This window comes from Ovis canadensis, chromosome 6 (assembly GCF_042477335.2).
Source record: "Ovis canadensis isolate MfBH-ARS-UI-01 breed Bighorn chromosome 6, ARS-UI_OviCan_v2, whole genome shotgun sequence".
NCBI classification, from domain to species: domain Eukaryota; kingdom Metazoa; phylum Chordata; class Mammalia; order Artiodactyla; family Bovidae; genus Ovis; species Ovis canadensis.
In genome coordinates this window covers 83666438-83689432 of record NC_091250.1, presented here as the reverse complement: position 1 = coordinate 83689432, position 22995 = coordinate 83666438, and the positions used below count along the sequence as shown (strand labels likewise).

General features: G+C 37.5%; 1 protein-coding gene across 11 annotated transcripts in view; it reads left to right on the top strand.

Annotated features, from left to right (window-relative positions):
- FRYL (FRY like transcription coactivator) overlaps window positions 1-22995 on the top strand; it is a 260551-nt gene that overhangs the window by 127810 nt on the left and 109746 nt on the right. For all 11 annotated transcript variants that reach the window (XR_011257763.1, XR_011257764.1, XM_069594063.1 and 8 more), the window contains 5 exons: window positions 3534-3587; window positions 6602-6741; window positions 8018-8114; window positions 21341-21420; window positions 21802-21882. Coding sequence is in view for 9 of the 11 variants with exons in the window: in XM_069594063.1 (XP_069450164.1) it covers window positions 3534-3587; window positions 6602-6741; window positions 8018-8114; window positions 21341-21420; window positions 21802-21882 (452 nt within the window). In the remaining 2 variants the exon portion in view is untranslated. The remainder of the gene's footprint in view (window positions 1-3533; window positions 3588-6601; window positions 6742-8017; window positions 8115-21340; window positions 21421-21801; window positions 21883-22995) is intronic.

The following is a 22995-nucleotide window of genomic DNA, read 5'->3' as shown; positions in this document are numbered from 1 at the left end:
TTGCGATCCCATGGACTGTAGCCCACCAGGCTCCTCTGTCCATGGAATTCTCCAGGCAGGAATACTGGAGTGGATTGCCATTCCCTTCTCCAGAGGATCTTCCTGACCCAGGGATTGAACCCAGGTCTCCTGTGTTGCAGGCAGCCTCTTTACTGTTTGAGCTACCAGGAAGACAACAGCAGAAAAAGATAGTACAGTAAATATTCTTATACGTAAGTCTTTGCATTCATCTATATGTGAATATAGAGAATAATTTGGATGGCCATAGCACTCTGAATGCACCCAGATCTCATCTGATCTCAGAAGCTAAGCAGGATTGGGCCCAGTTAGTACTTGGATGGGAGAATAACTTGTATTCTTTTTAGTTGTCATGTTAATTGGTTGCAGATACTATAAGCATGTTTTTAAATAGTTTATCTTTTCAAAGTCTCATATTGAAAGTACATCTGCTTGAGCAATGATTAGGCTGTCCTCAACCATATTATAATCAAACTGAGAGGTTAATACAAAGTCCTTGATTAGTAATCTGTATTTAGTGCAGTACGCTTTAGTTCAGTTCAGTCACTCAGTCGTATCTGACTTTTTGCGACCCCATGGACTGCAGCACGCCAGGCCTCCCTGTCCATCACCAACTCCTGGAGTTTACTCAAACTCATGTCTATTGAGTCAGTGATGCCATCCAACCATCTCATCCTCTGTCATCCCCTTCTCCTCCTGCCTTCAATGTTTCCCAGCATCAGGGTCTTTTTCAACGAGTCAATGCTTCGCATCAGGTGGCCAAAGTATTGGAGTTTCAGCTTCAGCATCAGTCCTTCCAATTAGTATTCAGGACTGATTTCCTTTAGGATGGACTGGTTGGCTCTCCTTGCAGTCCAAGGGACTCTCAAGAGTCTTCTCCAACACCACAGTTCAAAAGCATCAATTCTTCGGCACTCAGCTTTCTTTATAGTCCAGCTCTCACATCCACACATGACTGCTGGAAAAACCATAGGTTTGACTAGATGGACCTTTGTCAGCAAAGTAATGTCTCTGCTTTTTAATATGCTGTCTAGGTTGGTCATAACTTTTCTTCCAAGGAGCAAGCGTCTTTTAATTTCAAGGCTGCAGTCACCATCTGCAGTGATTTTGGAGTCCAAGAAATTAATGTTTTTTAGCTGATAGTGACATGAGTATTTCACATTCAAACATCATTTCTGAGTTCTTATTAGGTAAAAAACAGCTAAGTCTCATTTTTGTTTTAGGGAAAACTCTGTGAGGGTATCAAATGTTCAGAAATCTTTGAGAAAGTGTGAGTTTATTGAGAAATGAAAAATGTTGAGTATAAGAAAACAGTGTGAATGTTTATGGAAAAGTTAATTGTTCTCTTTTAGTCTTCTTGGTCATTACTTTATTTTATAAATACCCTATGGGGTAATGAACTATGTAGATCAGCGTTCCTCAAAATATTACTGAAAACCTTTCAATTTAGTATTACAGTAAAAGAGGGATCAAGTGAGGGGGATCAAGTAAGTCAAGTAAGTTGGGAAGAAACAGCTTATTCTCTCTTCTACACCACCCCTAGCCCAGGTTTCAAATACACAGTTCACATTAGGATAGCTCAGTAATTTTCAAACTTTTCAGATACTTACAGAAGCAATGTTCTCTTGAACTTGCTGTGAGACTTGGAGCTAGTTAATTGGGCATACATATTATTGGACAGTATCATTATCATGTTGCATGTTTATCATGCATGCTGCTGCTGCTAAGTTGCTTCAGTCATGTCCAACTCTGTGCGATCCCGTAGACGGCAGCCCACCAGGCTCCCCTGTCCCTGGGATTTTCCAGGCAAGAACACTGGAGTGGGTTGCCATTTCCTTCTCTAATGCATGAAAGTGAAAAGTGAAAGTGAAGTTGCTCAGTCGTATCTGACTCCCAGCAACCCCATGGACTGCAGCCTACCAGGCTCCTCCATCCATGGGATTTTCCAGGCAAGAGTACTGGAGTAGGGTGCCATTGCCTTCTCCTTTATCGTGTATAGTAGTTGGTTTTAGAGAGAGAAGACTTGTCTGCAAGATAATTACCAAAGTGTGCTTAGCGTTTAAGGACTCTAGTGCCAAGGACATACCAAAAATCTTTTGCCTATTAATTAAGTCAAGTGGCATAAAACCAAAATTGAAAGAGACACACGTATCCCATTGTTCACTGGAGCACTATTTACAATAACTAGAACACGGAAGCAACCTAGATGTCCATCAACGGATGAATAGATAAAGAAGTTGTGGTGTATATACACAATGGAATATTACTCAGCCATGAAAGGAACACACTTGAGTCAGTTCTAATGAGGTGGATGAACCTAGAACCTATTATACAGAGTGAAGTGAGGTCTGAAAGAGAAAGATAAATACTGTATTCTAACAAATATATATGAAATCTAGAAAAATGGTACTGAAGAATTTATTTACAGGGCAACAGTGGAGAAACAGAGAGAACAGACTTATGGACTTGGGGAGAGGGGAAAAGGGGGTGAGATGTATGGAAAGAGTAACATGGAAACTTACATTACCATATGTAAAATAGATAGCCAACGGGAATTTTCTGTATGGCTCAGGAAACTCAAACAGGGGCTCTGTATCAACCTAGAGGGGTGGGACCAGGAGGGAGTTTCAGAAGGGTGGGGATATATGTATACCTATGGCTGATTCATGCTGAGGTTTGACAGAAAACAGCAAAATTCTATAAAGCAATTATCCTTCAATAAAAATAAATTAATTTTAAAAAAAGAAAGTCAAGCAACATAAAATTCAAGTATTTTACCTACTCCAATTAAATTAGCTAGAAACATGATTCTCTGATAGTTAGATTAGGAATTTTTCAGTGACAAATATGTTTGTGAGTTTATTTTCATGAAGGTGAGTCATAAATGAGAGAAGGAAATTGAGGCTCTAAGATAGATAGCTTCAGAATATACAAATTTCTTAATTTCAGTTTTTCTCTAAATTCTGAAATTCTAAATTTAAAACTCCGGGAGTTGGTGATGGACAGGGAGGCCTGGCGTACTGTGATTCATGGGGTCGCAAAGAGTTGGACACGACTGAGCGACTGAACTGAACTGAAATCTAAAATTCTAAAAATTCTAAATTCTCTCTAAATTTCTAAATTCCAGTTGAAGAATGGCATTGGTTTTTTATGATACATATTTCAGGTAAAAATTCAATAAGAAAGCCTAATGTAGAAAGTTTAGAAAATCATCCTAAAGAATCTCAATAAAAGAATCAGTTGTAATAGATTTGAACATAATCTGAGACACCTCTCACATTCAGTAAGTTAAATAATTCTATGTGGAATAGGAAGCAAGAAAAGTAGATAGTAAGGCTGACAGAAAGGGTCACGCTGTGTATGCTCTTCTAAATTAATTAAATTTTGTTTGTATTAGCACATCAGCACCTTTCCTTAAAACTAATTAATTACAAAGAAAGCAAAACCAACTTACAAATCTCAACTGTTTATGTAAAATTTCTAATATTTTGCATATACTTTTTTTTCAATTACAGGAGAAGCCATTATCTAGATCTCTTCAGAGGGGTGAAGATCTTCAGTTTGACCAGGTATGCCAGTATTTTTTTTCCTGAAAAGAAAATGTTTATCCTAACAGTCTGATCCAAATATACACCCAGTATTTTATATTTTGTTTAGTGGCCCTATATATGGTTATACACTAGATTCTGTCTGGAGCTGATAGTCTGTTTTATATAAATATATACATATATTTTATACACACACACAAAGATACTTGACCAAGCACGAAACCCAGGTTACCAGCGTTGGAAGCATGGCATGCTAACCACTGGACTGCCATGGAATTCCTTGGTAGTTTGTTTTTTAACAAAACAAATAGAATGAGTTATGAGCTGTAAACTTTATTGATATCTGTTTATTAAATATTTTAAAACTTTGCTTTTCATTGGTACTCTCTTTACTGTGCCCTTTGAAAATTTTCAGAAGGTTTCCAATTATATCTCTCAATCTTTCCTTGTATATAATTTTACATATTTGACCTCTTAACATTTACTATTTACTGTTTTTCCTGTTGGGGCTTCAGAACCTTTATATTGAAGCATCTAGCCTGGTTTTCTCCCTTTCCACCCCCTTCTAAAGGCAGAGCCAGAGACAAGGACTGGGTTCTAGAAAGAGATTCTAGGGAGGAGACTTGAGAGAGTGATGCAGGGAAAAGGAGGAATTGATAGAGATCACTGCTCTGAGCACTGGGGGTTCATTCCATTCTGAGAGCTATCGAGAATGTTGCCCATACTTGTCTGTCTGATGAATGGAGGGCTGCAGCATGTGTCTGCAGCCCCCTCTGCAGTAGTTGTGGGTTGTCCTAGGAGGCATTGACTACACCCTGTACTCAGACTTGTAGCTGTGCTTGTGCAAAGATCAAGGGGAGTGCCTGTGTTAGACCGCCAAAGAAGCTTAAAAAGAAAATATACAATGGCCACCCTCCCACCCCAAAATAATCCCCAAACCAGAAATCTTTATAAAGAATACTAATATCTAAAATTTAGTGGTATTTTTCTAATGTCAGTTCTTTCCTCTTGCTAATATTGAATATTTGATCAAGTGTTATTTTTATCATAATTATGTTTGCTCAATAATTATTTCATTATATACTGATTGTCTGCAAAACTCAATAACCGAGATCAGCTTTCTGTTGCCACCTAGTATTCCTGAGCTACTTTTCCCATAATTAGGTATCTAGGAAATAGAAGTTAATGCTCGTGTTAGTCTGCTTGATTAGATAGAGATGACTGGTTAGAATTACTTGGTGGAGGCGTACCAAAATACTGTGTTTCTGGATCCTGCTCCAGTTCTGCTGACCAAGAGTGGTGCTCTGGCACCTGTATTTTACAATAGCTCCCTAGGTGATTCTGATGCATACACTTAGTAAATAGCTGCTGGTCTAAGAGGAAGCTATAAATAAGAAGGCTTTGTTATGGTAATAATAAGATCACGTCATACAGCCCTTTTCAAATCTTAATGCCATTACAGAAGAAACTAAGTACTAGTTATTATTAATGTATTACTAATATTTAAAGATAATCTAAAGTATTTTAAATTATTCACATCTTGAATCTATTTAACTAATGATGAATGAATGATCAGAATTTGAAACTTATTAAGCCATATTTTAAGGAAATTTTCATTTCTTATGTAAATGATTAATAAAACTAAATTATCATGCCCAATAGCTTGATTCTTTTTTACAATAAAAGCTATTTGTGAAATAAACTGCTTTTGTATATTTACAGTAGCAGATGATGTTTTATTGTTCCTTCTCTAAATATTAAGAGATTTCCTTTGATTGATAGTATTCATTGTTAATGAAATATAAAATTTCAAAATGCTTAAATAAAATTAAAATCTTGTTTTTATTTTAATTTTCTAGATTAGAAACTATTCACCTGTCAGGTTATGATAATTTATAAATCATAAATGCATGATTAAAGGAAGACAGATTAAAAAGAGAGAAGAATGCACAAGCAACCTGTTTCATTCTTTGTTACATGAAAAATATAAAATATTAGAAAAAATAAATGTTTGATTCCTAGAGGTAGCCATTTATCTTCATTAACTGACACTTCCTACAGTTGTGGAACTGAGTGAGACGTTGAGTATCCCTGCAGCCTACAGTTTTTTTAGTTAAGTCAAACGAAGGGAAGCATGTTTCACTGTACACTGATTTTAAAATACTAATTTTATGAACAATGGATTGAATCAGATACAGTTTCTTATGAAGAGAGTATGTTTTTTCTCTGGATCCTCAAGATGAAGAGTGACCTTAGGGATGACTAATGGTAGCTGGTGTACCTCTTACCACCACTACAGGCAAGCTGGGTTCATTCATGAAATGAATCTGATAAAGCTAACCTACAGTTCAAATAGTTTAAGGGATGCCTCAAATTGAGTGGCAGGCATCTGGCCCACTCCATTTATTTTTATGCTGTCCATTTATATATTTTGAGCTTGAAAAGCATGTATATAACACATTTCTAATATGTTTATTTGTGAGTATCACAAATTGTGTAATTATAATTCTCTGTTCCGTGTCATAGCAGCACAGAGGCAAGTGGAGCTTTTCCCATAGTTCTAACTGATATGGTCTTCTCTGCATCTCTTTATCCCTTCTAGTGGTAACGTTTTAGAACATTTCATTCACATGAGTAGAGAGGAGCTGGCCAGGAAAAGGAAGTAGGTGTGATTGTTTCATGTTGTGTGTAACAGTTCACCCAGAGGTGTCCTGAATATAATCAGGGACGTTACTGACAGTCGTGTTTTCACACGAGTAGCATATGGAGGCAGGTAAAGGGTGGAAAGCCACTTAACTAAACTGCAAGGATTTGGGTAAATTTTAATAGTCAGTGAAATGTAACTCGCTATACTTTATTACTTGGCTAGACTCCCAGCCCTTATTTTTATTTTGAAACACATTTGTTGCTCTTGAATTACTATGTTTCGTGTTAATTTATTCCAGAAATATTGCTCATTTCTAAGTGATTGCAAGTAGAGTTAGAAGCGTGGCACTTTGATGTATTTTATCTTTGGCAACATCTTGTGTTTTCAGTTGATAAGCTCTATGAGCTCAGTAGCAGAGCACTGTCTCCCTTCCTTACTCCGCACCTTGTTTGACTGGTACAAACGCCAGAACGGAACTGAAGATGAATCGTATGAATATAGGCCTCGGTCTAGCACAAAATCTAAGGGGTAAGTGGCACATTTTTTTACTTTTCTGTCTGGGGTTGAAGCACTTCCAATGAAGAGGCTATAGTGTTACCAGCTGATGATTGTTATTGTTTGGTTACTTTTGTTGAACAGGTAACAGAGGGAAAAGATGCTCACACTTAAACTGTGAATCAAGTGAAGGTAGCGGTTAAAGTAGGTGCTGCCCTACAGGAGTCACTGCTGGAGCTAGTCTTGACAAAATGCGTTTCCAGAAAGCCATCTCTGTGGTGCAGAGAGGAGCTTTACCAGTCATCGACAAAGTTAAAAAATATTCAAAGAAAGTCTTGTTCATATGGTTTGTGAAGGGAAACAATTGTGATATTGGAAGACTGCTCAGACCTTATGTTCTTACACTTGAGACTCTTCTTGGAGTTAAATCCTTGAACTTGTCTTTTCTGTTCTTCAAATTTCCCAGGGAGATCAGGGATTTAAGTAAAACATGTTTGTTTTCAGATGATGGCCCGTGGTTAGAATTGGACTTCAGCAGAAGCCACTTGTGATTTTCCAACTTAGATTTGTGAAAAAATGACCTGGCACTGTATTTTCATATTTTTCTTCCTCTTATTCTTTTATTTTTTATTTATTTTAAAATACGGTTTTATTTACTAAAAATTTTCCATTTGTATGTTTAATTTTTATTTTTTTAAAATTATGAACATATGATAACACACTTACAGGAGACTTGGAAAATACAGAACAAGGTTACATATCGTTCCATTATATATTACAATAATTTTTTGAAGTAGATAAGATTTTTAGTTGGAGTTTCAATATCAAACTCTAAAAATTAACAGAATGAATATATAGAGAAGTAGAAGGATATCGTAGGCCTGAAAAGCTCTGTGAACCTATTCAACATAATTAAGATTCATACAATTTTCACACAACAGTAGGGTATAAATTGTATTCATTTTTTCGGCTGTGCCACTTGGCATGTAGGGTCCTAGTTCCCTGACCAGGAATTGAACCCATCCCCCCTGCACGGGAAGCACGGAGTCCTAACCACTGAACCACCAGAAAGTCCCTCTCATTCTTTTAGATTAGGTTTAATTTCTGACAGATGTAGTAGTGAGATTTGCATGTAAGTTCTTAATGTACAAAACGAGAACACAAGAAATGCAATATATATGTTGGGTGATTACGAAAACTTAACGCTTGCCATGAAACACCATATGTACTAGGAATTCAGTAAATAACATGAAATACTAACCAAGAGCTCTTTTCATAATGTAGTCCTAATTTGAGATTCTTGTTTCAGGGATGAACAGCAACGTGAAAGAGACTATCTTCTTGAAAGGAGAGACTTAGCAGTAGATTTCATTTTTTGTCTAGTTTTAGTTGAAGTTCTAAAGCAGGTAAGCTCTGCAAAGTCTGTATTTCTTATTTTACACTGATTTGCTTTCATGTTTCAGTTACCTAATTTAGGATGTTATATCTAAAATTCTCACAGAAACACAATTCCTGTAATTTAATTTTATGCCTTTCAATTGCCTGAGGATTGCATGTCCTGTACCTGTCTCTCCCTATTCTTTCTACCTTCATTTGCCATCTAAGACATGAAATCATGTTAGTAAAATGGAGCTGAATAGAAACTGTGTTAAATATGGGTTTTAGCTGTCACTGTAGTCTGCCTGTCATTTACCTACTTCAATTCCTTTTTACCTCCACTTTTAAAGAAATTCTCTTCCTAGCCCTCAAGCCTGCATTTCAGCATGTAATAATTGTGCAGTGATTGTTGAGCAGTGGGGGTGATCTGAACTGTCAAATGCAAATGATTTTCAGGATAATGAATTATTTATGTTTGTTCATTCAACGGGCTTCCCTGATAGCTCAGTTGGTAAAGAATGTGCCTGCAAAGCAGGAGACCCTGGTTCAATTCCTGGGTCGAGAAGATCTGCTGGAGAAGGGATAGGCTACCCACTCCAGTATTCCTGGGCTTCCCTGGTGGCTCAGCTGGTAAAGAGTCCGTCTGAAATGTGAGAGACCTAGATTTGATCCCTGGGTTGGGAGGATCCCCTGGAGAAGGGAAAGGCTCCCCACTCCAGTACTCTGGCCTGGAAAATTCCATGGACTACAGTCCATGGGGTTGTAAAGAGTTGGACATGACTTTCTCTTTCACTTTCATTCATGCAGTAAGTGTTAGAATGTCTACTTTTGGGTGGTATTGTTCTAGGTACTGCATTCCTGAGCTTACCATCTCAGTGACATAGATAGTGAAGATATAAATATGTAATTTAGTTTCAGCTATCATGTTATACACATTTTTACTATTCATGATCAGTACAAGTATATGTATAAGTGCCTGTACTGATGTGACAGTATGTTTTCCATAGTTTGTATTCTTTAAAAACTTATACAGCATTCAAAGATGATCCATGTATTTCCAGCCATGCATGCTGTAATGTTTTGGGAAAAGAAAAAATCAAGTCACCTAAAAGAAAAAGAAATCATATTTTGCATATGACACGTTTGGACAGGGAGTTTTGTTTTTGTTGTATAAAATGGAATAGAATACCTAATATGACATGAAAAAGCAAGTGTAAGATATAAAAAGTTAATTGATTTGATAGTCTTTTTTGACATAACCACTATAAAAATATTTGAATTGTGTAATCATGTGTACTTTGCCTTTGTTTTTACAATGTATGTGAAAAAATATTGAAATCTGAATATCTGAAACCCACAGATAAAAATACATTTTTCTTATTTTTTATTTTGTTTAAAATAAAAGTTTAATAACTTTGAATATGTGAAATAAATGCATTAATTAAAGGTAAAATCACTTTAATTTGTACCTTTCATAAAGATTTATTTAGTCAATGTGGGAAAGAAGTTTCCTCTGAAAGTTGTGCTTTCTGAAAGCCAGATTTGCTTTCTGTGATCTCTTAGTTTAGCTGGATCCTAGATCCTAGGGCTGAAGTCAGTAGAGAAATAGAAGGAGCTAAGGACCAGAAGCATGATACAATGAACAGACTTGGGCTTGGCGTTCATCAAGGTTACATGCATGCCAAGTCACTTTAGTTGTGTCCGACTCTTTGTGACCCCATGGACCATAGCCTGCCAGACTCTTCTGTGCATGGGGTTCTCCAGGCAAGAATACTAGAGTGGGTTGTCATGCACTCCTCCAGAGAATCTTCCTGAGCCAGGGATTGAACCCAAATCTCTTATGTCTCCTGCATTGTGAGGCATATTTTTACCACTAGCTCCACCTGGGAAGCCCCATCAAGGTTGATCTCGTGCTGAATGTAGATCTTGTGACAAATTTAGTCATCAGTATTTGCATTTCTTAGTTACATGGTAGAGGAATTTCTTCTCCCAGCCAAAGAAAGTGCAAACTCGTGCACTGACTTTCAGGCCCCTCCATGATCCCTGACTCGTTTGTGCCTTTTCTCCCTTGTCTGCCATGACGGTCTTCCACTTAGCAACTGGCCTCTCTTCTCATCTAAAAGTTACCTATAGTTGCACTGGCTTCAGAACTTCAGTGCACAGACAAGCCCTTGGAGGGTTTTCTTTCTCCGCTTTGTCTTGATCTTCCTTTTCCTCCTGTTCCTTTAAAAAATCTAACAGTCCAGATAACTCTTCTAGTAGGGAAAAAAAACATCGAGGTTCGTAAACCTAAGAAAATCCTTTCAGGCCCATTTTTCAAGTCCTTTGCACAAAATCCTTTCATATCCATGGTTCACATGGACTCACAAAGTATAAAAAGGGGAAATACAGTGGCTCTCATAGCTCATCCTTGTTTTTGGTTCTTTTATCATACTCTGCTAACCTACACTTCCCTTTCTGCTTAACATTTCTTTTAAAAAAATTTAATTTTTTAATTGGAGTACAATTTCTTTACAGTGTTATATTATTTTCTTTTGTACAACAACATTTATACCCCTTTTCTCTCTTACCATTATCCTCATATTTTCATTTAATTGCACTCATCAAAGAAATATATACCAAAAGCATCAGTTCAGTTCACTCACTCAGTCACGTCCGACTCTGCGACCCCATGGACTGCAGCACACCAGGCTTCCCTGTCCATCACCACCAACTCCCAGAGCTTGTTCAAACTCAGGGCCATTGTGTCGGTGATGCCATCCAACCATCTTGTCCTCTGTGGACCCCTTCTCCTGCCTTCAATCTTTCCCAGCATCAGGGTCTTTCCCAATGAGTCAGTTCTTTGCATTGGGTGGCCAAAGGATTAGAGCTTCAGCATCTGTCCTTCCAATGAATATTCAGGACTGATTTCCTTTAGGATGGACTGGTTGGATCTCCTTGCAGTCCAAGGGACTCTCAAGAGTCTTCTCCAACACCACAGTTCAAAAGCATCAACTCTTTGGTGCTCAGCTTTCTTTATGGTCCAGCTCTCACATCAATACATGACTACTGGAAAAGCCATAGCTTTGACTAGATGAAACTTTGTTGGCAAAGTAATGTCTCTGCTTTTTAATATGCCTTCTAGGTTTGTCACAGCTTTTCTCCCAAGAAACAAGCATCTTTTTGATGTTCATTATTCAAAATCCTATATAGGTTTTCTCTTTCCCAGTAAAATGCAAGTCTTTTTAGCTTCTTCAAAATTACTGCAACTACAGAATATGAAGTAAAAATCAATAGAACTTTCTGAACTATCATGACAAATGAACCCAATTTTTTTCTGTGTCAAAATGATGTAGGGTTTAATAGATTCAGAGAGTAATCAATGGTAGTATATTTTGAACTTAATATGAATTTAATATGACTGTTACTTTTGTCCCACATGATATATATGTATTAAAATGTGATTCAGTTTTATTTTGATGAGATGGATGGGTAGTACATGTTGTTTGTGGGTTAGTGCTTAATCTCATATATTACGAATTGTTTGTTTCTTTATTAATTTGTCATGTCGTTATCACATGTTATTATGTGTCATAATCACACATTTAGAACTCTTCACAATACACAAAGAGCTCTGTATCCCTTATACCACCTGATGATTCTGATGAACTTTGGGAATGTTTTTTAATCCCAGCTGTGTCATTTACTTGCTTTGTAGCTTGGACAAGTTATTACTCACTGATTTCTTTCCTCCTCTATAAAAGAATCATGAGAATTAAATACGATAATTAGATACGATAATATGAACATGGGAAGTGTCCAATAAATGCTATCTGTTGTTTTTATCTTATAGATAAATGTTCTTAGTTATAATGATTTGCTGAAGATGATAAAGCTAGTTCTCTTTTTAAATAAAACTATTCTTATTGGTAAAATCAGTGATATAAAATTAGGTGAAATGACCAGTATCTTATAAAATTAAAGTTTAAATCATAAGTTAGACAAAGGATTGAGATTATATAAATGTGATGGGAAAAAATCTGGTTAAATCAGTGTGATACATCATGGGAACAAAATTAAATCAAGATGATAAAGGACTACTTTTATTTTTTCAAGAAAGTCAGAAGAATAATTTTGGGGTCATGGCCAACTACAAATGTTAGAATGTTAGTACCAGAGGCTTTAGAATCCTTGATAAAAAGCATATTTAAACAGCACCATAGCATTTAGATGGAGAAAGCAATGGCACCCCACTCCAGTACTCTTGCCTGGAAAATCCCATGGACGGAGGAGCCTGGTAGGCTGCAGTCTATGGCATCGCGAAGAATCAGACAGGACTGAGTAACTTCACTTTCACTTTTCACTTTCATGCATTGGAGAAGGGAATGGCATCCCACTCCAGTGTTCTTGCCTGGAGAATCCCAGGGACGGGGGAGCCTGGTGGGCTGCCGTCTATGGGATCGCATAGAGTCGGACACGACTGAAGTGACTTAGCAGCAGCAGTGTAGCATTTAGAATGTTTGAGGAAATTTTTTTTCATACTGAATTTTAGCCATACATTTGTTCGTTGAAACAGACAAGATTAGGAAACCAGGCCTATGAGCCACTTCAAATTTTTGGCTTAGTCTTATCAATCCTTACTGTGAAGTATCAGAAGGTGGAGTAGTAGATCCTTAGGATTTTCAAATTTGACATTGACATTTTAGATGTTAGTGAGCAGCCCTGAATGTTATGATGTTATTTGTGATTTTGCTGAGTCATGAGTTTATTCACTCTTTTTCATTGCGGACTGGTCATTTACATAATCAATGAACCTTGCTGACTCTCAGGTGTATATATCTTATCTGGTTTTGTGGTTTTCCACTTTCATGATGTGCTAAAAGCATTAGATTTAGGGAATAGGTTTGGAATAAAACTTGAGTATTCTTTAGATTCTACTCGATATGTCCTTCTTGAGTGTTCAAGTAGAATTTGAGCTGCTTCTAGTCATGCAAATGACAAGATTTGAAAAATTCTTGATACTATAGATGAGGCTATTAATTTACTCCATGAAGTAGAGCTTTTTTCTATAAACTGAAATAGGATTCCGCCCCACCCACCCCTTTTTGGAGATGCAGTTTGGAAATTTTTGTTGTTGTTATTGTAAGTAAGGGGGAAAAGTAGACATTTCAAGAATGTCTGAGCATTCTAATAGTGTCCATTCTTAAAATTTTTAGAGATTGTGCTTATTTTTCTTGTAAAAATTAAAACTGAGATAATGTTTCTTCTCTCACTTCTGTTTCTCTGTCTCTTTTCTAGCTACAATGTGATAAAACTGAAAGCTTTTTTCCTCATTTGTTCCATTTATTAAATGTATTTTCACTGATCAGAAGCTGAGCACACAGTATATTTTAGAGAAGTATGCTCCAGCTTCTAAATTTCAGTCCTCTGATCTGCAAAACAGGGGTCAAATACTACCATGTAAGGTTGCTATCAGTGTCATAAATAATGTATATAAAATGCCTGGCAAATACCCAGCACACAGACACTTGGAAAGTGTTGGTAGTTCAGTATTAAGGTAGTAATAGAGATCCAACCAGTCCATTCTAAAGGAGATCAGCCCTGGGTGTTCTTTGGAAGGAATGATGCTGAAGCTGAAACTCCAGTACTTTGGCCACCTCATGCGAAGAGTTGACTCATTGGAAAAGACTCTGGTGCTGGGAGGGTTTGGGGGCAGGAGGAGAAGGGGACGACAGAGGATGAGATGGCTAGATGGCATCACTGACTCGATGGACATGAGTTTGAGTGAACTGCGGGAGTTGGTGATGGACAGGGAGGCCTGGCGTGCTGCGATTCATGGGGTCGCAAAGAGTCGGACGCAACTGAGCAACTGAATTGAACTGAACTGAGAGAGCACACAACATGGCCAAATAGTGTGTCTAGCTGTCACTGTTAGACTTCTGGCATAATTGGAGCCAGTAAAGACTATGTAAGAGAAAGCATGGGTATAAGTTAGCTTCTGTTTCATATCTCTGGCCTATAGCACACCAGCCATCCCTGTGAGGAAGTCATTATGGTAAAACCACAACACCACACAGTGAGTGGGGCACAGGAAATTTTATTCCTATCAAATGTAGTGTCGCATTATTGCAAGGTCACTGATGTGTCTGGCGCCAACCTGTAGGATTAGCGCTGTGAGCTGTATAGGAAGTTCTGGGAGTCAGAATGCTTGATCCATATACAGCCTATTCCCAAATAAAGGTTGGCGTCACCTAGTGGTAGATATCTACTTTGTTTTAACCATCGATGGGTTAATCAGATGGCTTACTGGGACTTAATGGCAGAAAATGAAGAAGAACTAAAGAACCTCTTGAGAGTGAAAGAAGATAGTGAGAAAACTGGTTTAAAACTCCCCATTCAAAAAACCTAAGATCATGGCATCCAGTCCCATCACTTCATGGCAAATAGAAAGGGAAAAGTGGAAACAGTGACAAATTTTTTTTTCTTGGACCCCAGAATCACTGCAGACAGTGACTGCAGCCATGAAATTAAAAGACACTTGCTCCTTGGAAGGAAAGCTATGACCAACCTAGACAGCATATTAAAAAGCAGAGCCATCACTTTGTTGACAAAGGTCCATATAGTCAAAGCTGTGATTTTGCCAGTAATCATGTACAAATGTGAGAGCTGGACCATAAAGAAGGCTGATTGAGGAAGAATTGATGGTTTTGAACTGTGGTGTTGGAGAAGACTTGAGAGTCCCAAGGAGATCAAACCAATCAAAAAGAAATCAACCCTGAATATTCATTGGAAAGACCAAAGGTGAAACCAAAGCTCCAAAACTTCAGCCACCTGATGCGAAGAGCTGACTCATTAGAAAAGACTGACGGCAAAAGGAGAAGAGGGCGGCAGAGGATAAGATGGTTAGATAGCATCATTAACTTAATAGACATGAATCTGAGCAAACTCCAGAAGATAGTGCAGGACAGGGAAGCCTAGCAGGCTGCAGTCCATCGGGTCCGCAATGAGTTGGAGATGACTTAGTAACCGTACAACAACAACTGGGACATAGGGGACAATAGCAGTAACTTCAGTAACCTTTTAGTTACCTTTGGGCATATTTTGTTTGGCTTAGTCTGGGGAAGATCTGGCTAGGAGAATACATCTGCCTCCCTGCTTCCTAATGAACTCTGGATTACTGCCATTTTTCCCTACGAGACCTTGTCCTCAGTGTCTGCATCCTATGTTCTAGTTCCCTCATCTGCCCTACCTTCCTAGGAGGTAAGAATTTTGTCCTAGTCCTTTTTAGAGAAGGGTATAAAAAGTGCAAGGACAAGAATCAATCTCCTATTGTAATGCATTCTCTCTCAGTTTTTTTTATCTCTGGTCTGGTAATTACGGGCTCTAATCTATTTTCTGCAATTTTCACAGGTAAAAAAGTGGAAACTTCCTCCAGGTTATATAACTAGTGAATAGAAAAGCTCAGCTTTTCTTCATTAGAGTGATTAAAAAGTGTAGAAAGATATCTTTTATCACTAATGAAGAAAATATTTTACAATAGTATAAAATGATTTGATTGTAATTTACTTACAATAAGTTGAGCAGCTTGGTATGAATTTAAGGGAGCATTTTGGAGTTACTGGTTTTAGTTTCTTCTTTTGTTTTGTTATTAACTGGGGGATTTTTGCAGAAGCAAACTCCAGTGGTCTGCAATTAGATTATATAAGTGAGTATTAATATGTCTCTGGTCAATAAATTGTTAATATGAGATGAATCGTGTAGCCCTAAGAAGAAGTACTCAAGGTACCACGTAAAAGATTGCCGTGCCAAGATCATACTTAATGGCCCAGCCAATATTCCAAAATTCCTATATCAGTGAGATATGATTATTAACCTTATGCTTCTTTAATGGTGGGATGTGTTTGCCTATAAAAGATTGGAAAGCTTCTTATAATGCAGTCAGTCATAAAATTCCTACTTAAAAGTATCCCTAATCGCAAGAGGAATTTTGGGTTTATAATTTCAGTTTACCAATGGGAGAGAAAGGTTAAGACTGTTCTGGAGGCTGAGCTCTCTGACTTTACTATGTAGAATAAATTTAGGTCTTGGTCTGTTATTATCATGGGCTAGTGGTAAAGACCCCGCCTGCCAATGCAGGTTAGATGTAAGAGAGGCAGGTTCGATCCCTGGATTGGGAAGATCTCCTGGAGGAGGGCATCACAACCCACTCCAGTATTCTTGCCTGGAGAATCCCATGGACAGAGGAGCCTTATGGGCACCAGTCTGTAGGTTCGCACAGTCAGACACGATTGAAGCAACTTAGCATGCAGTCACGCAGTTATTAGCATGGTATTTAAAAATCTCAGCTTCTACAAACTGATGCATAAACTTCATTTCTTTCTTGTAAGGTCAGGTTATTTTTAAAAGGTTATCTGAGACCTTGAAAGATTTTGTTCACAGCTGGTTACTCAGCCCTTTATATGATGGATAGCATGGGCGTGTCCCTCAGAGTACATTTTCTTCTAATTGAATTTCAAGTTCAGGCTTTTAGGACAGTACCCATTTCTAGGAAATTTCAGATGAATGTTCTTTCTGATTTCTTCTGGTCAACAGTAAATACTGAGCCACTTAGCCAAGACGTGGCTGTAGCCTTTGGTTCTGGAGTCAGGGTTCACCACAAGCCTTTTAGAGCCATGTCAGCTGCTGTGCCTCCGTCTGCTTGAGACAGTGTTTGAAAAATCCTAGTACTGTGGGATGAAATGAGAGAGTAACACCGACACATATACACTACCATGCGTAAAATAGATAGCCAGTGGGAAGCTGCTGCATAGCACAGGGAGCCCAGCTTGGTGCTTTCTGATGACATAGAAGGGTAGGATGTTGGTAGAGTGGGAGGGATGCCCAAGAGGGAGTGAAAGTGTTAGTCTCAGTTGTGTCCAAATTTTGTGACCCCATGGACTATAGCTACAAGGCTCCTCTGTGTCCATGGAATTCTCCAGGCAAGAATACTGGGGTGGGTTGTCATTCTCTTTTCCAGAGGATCTTTCTGATCCAGGGATTAAACCCAGGTCCCCTGTATTGCAGGCAGATTCTTTATCATCTAAGCCAATAGGAAGGGGATATATGTATACATATAACTGATTCATTTCATTGTACAGCAGAAACTAATACAACATTATAAAGCAATTATATTCCAATAAAAAAATTTTAAAAAAAAATCCCAGTGCTCTACTTACTGTGGTGTGAATTTGGTCACCTTCTCCTTAAAGTGAATAAATGTAAACTAATAGTTCCTTACTGGATTTCTTGCCCATCATTGTAATTTAACTATCTTTATTCTTATCTAATGTCTGTCTTGTATCCACCACTTTTGAACTAGTTCTTGATCATTATTAAGGCTGAAATTCAGCCTCCTCCTGATGAGCACCTGGTTAATCTTTGTAAGAAATAAGTTATCTTCATTTTAAATATTAATCTCTTCTTTATCTAATCCCTGAGAAGCATTGTGATCATCTCTGAGTAGCTATAATCCTTTTTATTATCCCCAGTACTGATGAGGTGTTTTATAAACTATATTATTAACAATTTTAAGGCTTCCCTGGTAGCTTAGCTGGTAAAATTTTAAGCAAACATAAAGAATTCCTATGCGTTTGGTTCTAATTGGACCCTGAGATGCAGACTGGATAAATTATAATCCTGGTTCAAGACACACTTTTGTTGTTGATCTCTGCATGACTACCTGTGTATTTATTTACAGTGTAAGGTAGCTTAGAAGCCTACCACCTAAGACTGAGAACTCAACTATTACCTAAAATTTTAATCCTAATTATGTAAAGCTCCTATTTCACTCCCTGGCTACTTCCTTACTATCATACTGATTTTTATGTTAATTATTCCCTTAAATCTTAAAAAATGTTTTCACGTATATCTGAATAATATATTAAATTTTTCTTGTTTTTGAACTTTCTAAAAAGTTGTATTATACTGTTTCTTTCCTCTGGGACTTACTTTTTTTCATTCAGTATTATGTTACTAAGATTAACCTGTGAAGTATGTAGCTAAACATCCTTATTTTCTTAAAATGTGTATAACTGCTAGTATAGTGGAGCTCCTGCCTCTTAGGTTTAGTAGCTGGGGCCTGCAGATTAAACTGACAGAAGTAAGCATAGTAGAAGAAAAGGTTTACTACATATACATCTCGAGGCCTTCACAGAAAAGAAGTGAAGACTCAAAGAACGGTTCAACCTGAGAACCTGTTTTAACAAAGCTCAGTACATTGTGGAGAAGTGATAAGACAGAGAAGAGAGTGGGCTCCTAGAGATGGTGAACCATGGGAAGGTAGACACATGGGGGAAGCCGGTGGGAAGTAAGGACTGTTCAGTAAGGCTTCTTTGTGCAGCTCCATCTCTGTGCCTACTTGTGTTTCTAGTGACAGTGGTTTGTCCTCTTCTTGGTTAGGGAAAAGGAAGAGAGGAGGCTGCTTTTAGGGAGAAAGGAGGAGCAGAGTCCTTTTCCCTCATCTGTTCTTTCTCTCTTGCCTTCAGCTTAAAACAATCCTTACGCCCAAGGGCCATGTTTTGTGGTGACACACTGTGGTCTTCGCTAGATTGCAGGCTATGACCAGCAATGTTTGTGAGCCCTCACTCATTTACCTTATTTCTACAATTTGGTATTGTCAGACTTAGTTTTTTTCCCATCAGGTAAGGGCAAAATGATACCTTGTGTATTTTCTTTCTATATAGTCCAACTCTCACATCCATACATGACTACTGGAAAAACCATACCCTTGACTAGACAGACCTTTATTGGCAAAGTAATGTCTCTGCTTTTTAATAAACTGTCTAGGTTGGTCATAACTTTTCTTCCAAGGAGCAAGAGTCTTTTAATTTCATGGTTGCAGTCACCGTTGGCAGTGATTTTGGAGCCCCGCAAAATAAAGTCTGTCACTGTTTTCATTGTTTCCCCATCTATGTGCCATGAAGTGATATGACCAAATGCCATGATCTTAGTTTTCTGAATGTTGAGTTTTAAGCCAACTTTTTCCCTCTCCTCCTTCACTTTCATCAAGAGGCTCTTTAGTTCTTCTCTTTCTGCCATAAGGGTGGTGTCATCTGCATATCTGAGGTTATTGATATTTCTCCCAGCAATCTTGATTCCAGTTTGTGCTTCATCCAGCCCTGCATTTCTCATGATGTACTCTGCATATAAGTTAAATAACCGAGGTGACAATATACAGCCTTGACATACTCCTTTCCCGATTTGGAACCAGTCTGTTGTTCCATGTCCAGTTCTAACTGTTGCTTCTTGACCTGCAAACAGAATTCTCAGGAGGCAGGTCAGGTGGTCTGGTATTCCCATTTCTTTAAGAATTTTCCATAGTTTGTTGTGAAGAATTGATGCTTTTAAACTGTGGTATTGGAAAAGACTCTTTGAGAGTCCCTTGGACTACAAGGAGATCCAACCATCCATCCAAAAGGAAATCAGTCCTGAATATTCATTGGAAAGACTGACACTGAAGCTAAAACTCCAATACTTTGCCCACGTGATGCAAAGAACTAACTCATTTGAAAAGACCCTGATGCTGGGAAAGATTGGAGGCGAGAGGAGAAGGGGACCATGGAGGATGAGATGGTTGGATGTCATCACTGACTCAATGGACATGAGTTTGAGTAAACTCTGGGAGTTGGTGATGGACAGGGAGGCCTGGCGTGCTGCAGTCCATGGGGTCACTAAGAGTTGGACATGACTGAGCAACTGAACTGAATTGTGTATTTTCATTCTTATTACTGATGAAAGCAAGCATCTCTTCGTATGTTTATTGTCTTAAGAATAACAAAAGGCAAAATCAGAAAACTGTAAAACTTTCCTGAAAGCCTTTAAAGAAGTGGGAAGATATTTCATGCAAATGTATAAGAATATAGTTATCTCCAAATGGATCTGTAACAGACAGTTTTTGTGGACCTAGAAAAGATGGCTCTAAATTGAATAGGAAAGAACAATAGCCAAGCTGTTGTGGAAGAAAAATAGGGAGGCCTTGCAGTGCCAGACATCAGAACCTGATAGTAAGCTCTTATAATTAAGACAGAATGATTTTAGTATAGATGTGAATTAATTGATGAAATAGAGAGGTCAGAAACAGACCTGCACATATAAAGAACTAGAATCTCTGTAAATGATGACTTGGATAGTCTTTAACTCATCAGTTCCTCCTTTTGAACTCTTTCCCATGGAACTATAAAAGTAAATAATACTAAATACATAAGATGTTTATTGTATAACATCATATATATTGAAAATCTAGAATGAAATGTTCATTAATAGGGAGCTCATTAAATAAATTATAATATACACAGAGTTTTACATGGCTGCTAAATAGTGTAAGGAGTGCTCAGTACTGACAGGGAAAGATGCATCATTCCATTCAGTAAAAATAAGGTGTGTGGGTGGGTGAGTGTAGGAAAAAACCTGCAAGTAGATACATACCAGTAGTGATTATATATGGGGGAAGGGGCAGGGATTTTACTTTCTGGTTTTAATGTTGTAATGTGTTTTCCATATTCGGAACTAACATGTAATTTTTAAATAACTAAATGAAACAAACATTTAAATGAAAAATTTCTAATACTAGTAAAACCATAACTAATTTTAAGTTGTTTGAAGTTGGAGTTCCTTTTGGATACTATTATGGTAGAATATCAGACCATGTGGAATATGGACTTGGCTCAATCAAGCTCCCTTTCCTAGAGGTGTCACAGAGAGTTACCCAGGAGTGCGTTTTTAAGTTTCTGGTAGAGAATAGTACAACAGTGACTGTTTTTTCATCTGCATAGTCTGTAGTTTAAGGGTCTATGGTTATGAAGCTAACATTCTTGAATTTAGAACTTGTTGAAGTCGATGTTGAAGGTTTCCCTAGTGGCTCAGTTGTAAAGAATCCACCTGCCAATGCAGGAGACGTGGGTTTGATCCCTGAGTCAGGAGGACCCCCTGGAGGAGGGCATGGCAACCCACTCTAGTATTCTTGCCTAGAAAGTCCTATAGACAAAGGAGCCTGGTGGGCTACAGTCTACCAGGTCACACAGAGTCGGACATGACTTAGCGACTAAACAACAGCAAAGTAGGTATTCAACTAAATTCTTAGAGAAAAATAATAACCTTCTTAGAAAAGGGGAAGATTGACAGATTAGTAGTAGATTATATCATGAAAGTTAAAATTGGTTGTTAATTTGGTTAGTTGAAATGATGAGAATGCTCATAAAAGACTTATAACCTATTTGGCACACAATTTTTTTCCCCCTAGATTCCTGTTCATCCTGTGCCTGATCCCTTAGTTCATGAAGTTCTAAACTTAGCTTTTAAGCACTTTAAACATAAGGAAGGGTAAGTAAAATACTTATGGCATTGTTACTTTTATCTGCAGTCTAGACTTAGACTGTTAATTTGAATTTTCCTCAATTATTTGTTACTGGAGTTCAAAGTAGTTATGCCTTTATATTTTTTAATCCACACAAGATGCTTATGGAAAGGATTTTGTAAAAATAATTCTTAAAGCCATTGATTGGATTTTTAAGAATTAGGTTAAATTTCCCGGCAAATTAAAATGTAGAGATAGGAGAAAATTCATGTGGTTTTTATCATCCTGCAAGTGAATCTTCAGAGAAAATTTATACAACACCCTGATAAGGGATTTTCAGATTTATTAAGAAAGAGTTTGTAGAAAAATTCAATGAAATAATGTGTTTGTTCTTTTTGTTGCTTTAGATATTCAGGAACCAACACTGGGAATGTGCATATTATTGCAGATTTATATGCAGAAGTGATAGGCGTTCTTGCCCAATCAAAGTAAGTTTCATAAATCACTGATCTTGATATGTTTTAGAATGCCTCATTACTGACTGACAGAATAGACACTAACTACTTTACTCTGTTATTTCTGTTTTCCATAGAATTTTGTGAAGTTGGTTTCACTTTTTATTATTTTGCTACTGTGTTTTTAGATGATTTTTAAGGGACACCCATACTTCAGTTCTACAAATTGTTTTCATTTATTTGGTATTTTCCATAAAACCTGAATTAAGGAAGTCAGAAATTGCCAGAAATTGTCAGGTCATTACCTTATTCCCTATGTTTCACAGTTCTATGAGAAGTGTTTTTCGAACTCTTGTCAAAGCTAATAATTACTTTTAGTGGTTTCTAGTTGAGTGCTTTTATCTCTGAGATAGCACTGCAGTGTCTTCCTTCTAACCATCTTAATTTGTTTTAATACTGAACAGTGTTTTGAATAGATAGAAGACATACCAAAAAGGGACGATAAGATATACTAGAGTGCTCCATAAAAAGGGTCATTCATTAGGAGTTACATGCATTGATTATATTGAACCATAATTATCATAAACACTAAAAAAGATGCTTGTCTTTCATATGTCTAAAGACTGTGGAAGATTTTGAATTGCCTTTGTTCCTATTGGGAAATCTATAAGGCAGAAAGGATCAGTTTAGATTTTCTTGGGTGCTATTTAAAGAGTCAGTCTTTGGCCCTGAAATCATTATATAACAATCTTTAAATTCTAAAGGAGCAAACACAATTATTGTTAGCATTTAGTTGTTCAGATTTTAATACTAAGTAATGTATTTTATTTAGTATTTACTATCTTTTAATTTGGGCTTCCCAGGTAGGGCTAGTGGTAAAGAACCTGCCTGCCAATGCAGGGGACTCAAGAGATGTGGGTTTGATCCCTGAGTCAGGAATATCCCCTGGAGGAGGACATGGCAACCCACTCCAGTATTCTTGCCTGGAGAATCCCATAAACAGAGGAACCTGGCAGGCCACAGTCCTTAAGATCACATAGAATCGAACACATCTGAAGTGACTTGGTGTGCATGCATCTTTTAATTTAGTATTTTTTTTTCTCCTTTGTAATTTACAAGAGACCCTTGTATACCCAGTGCTACAGA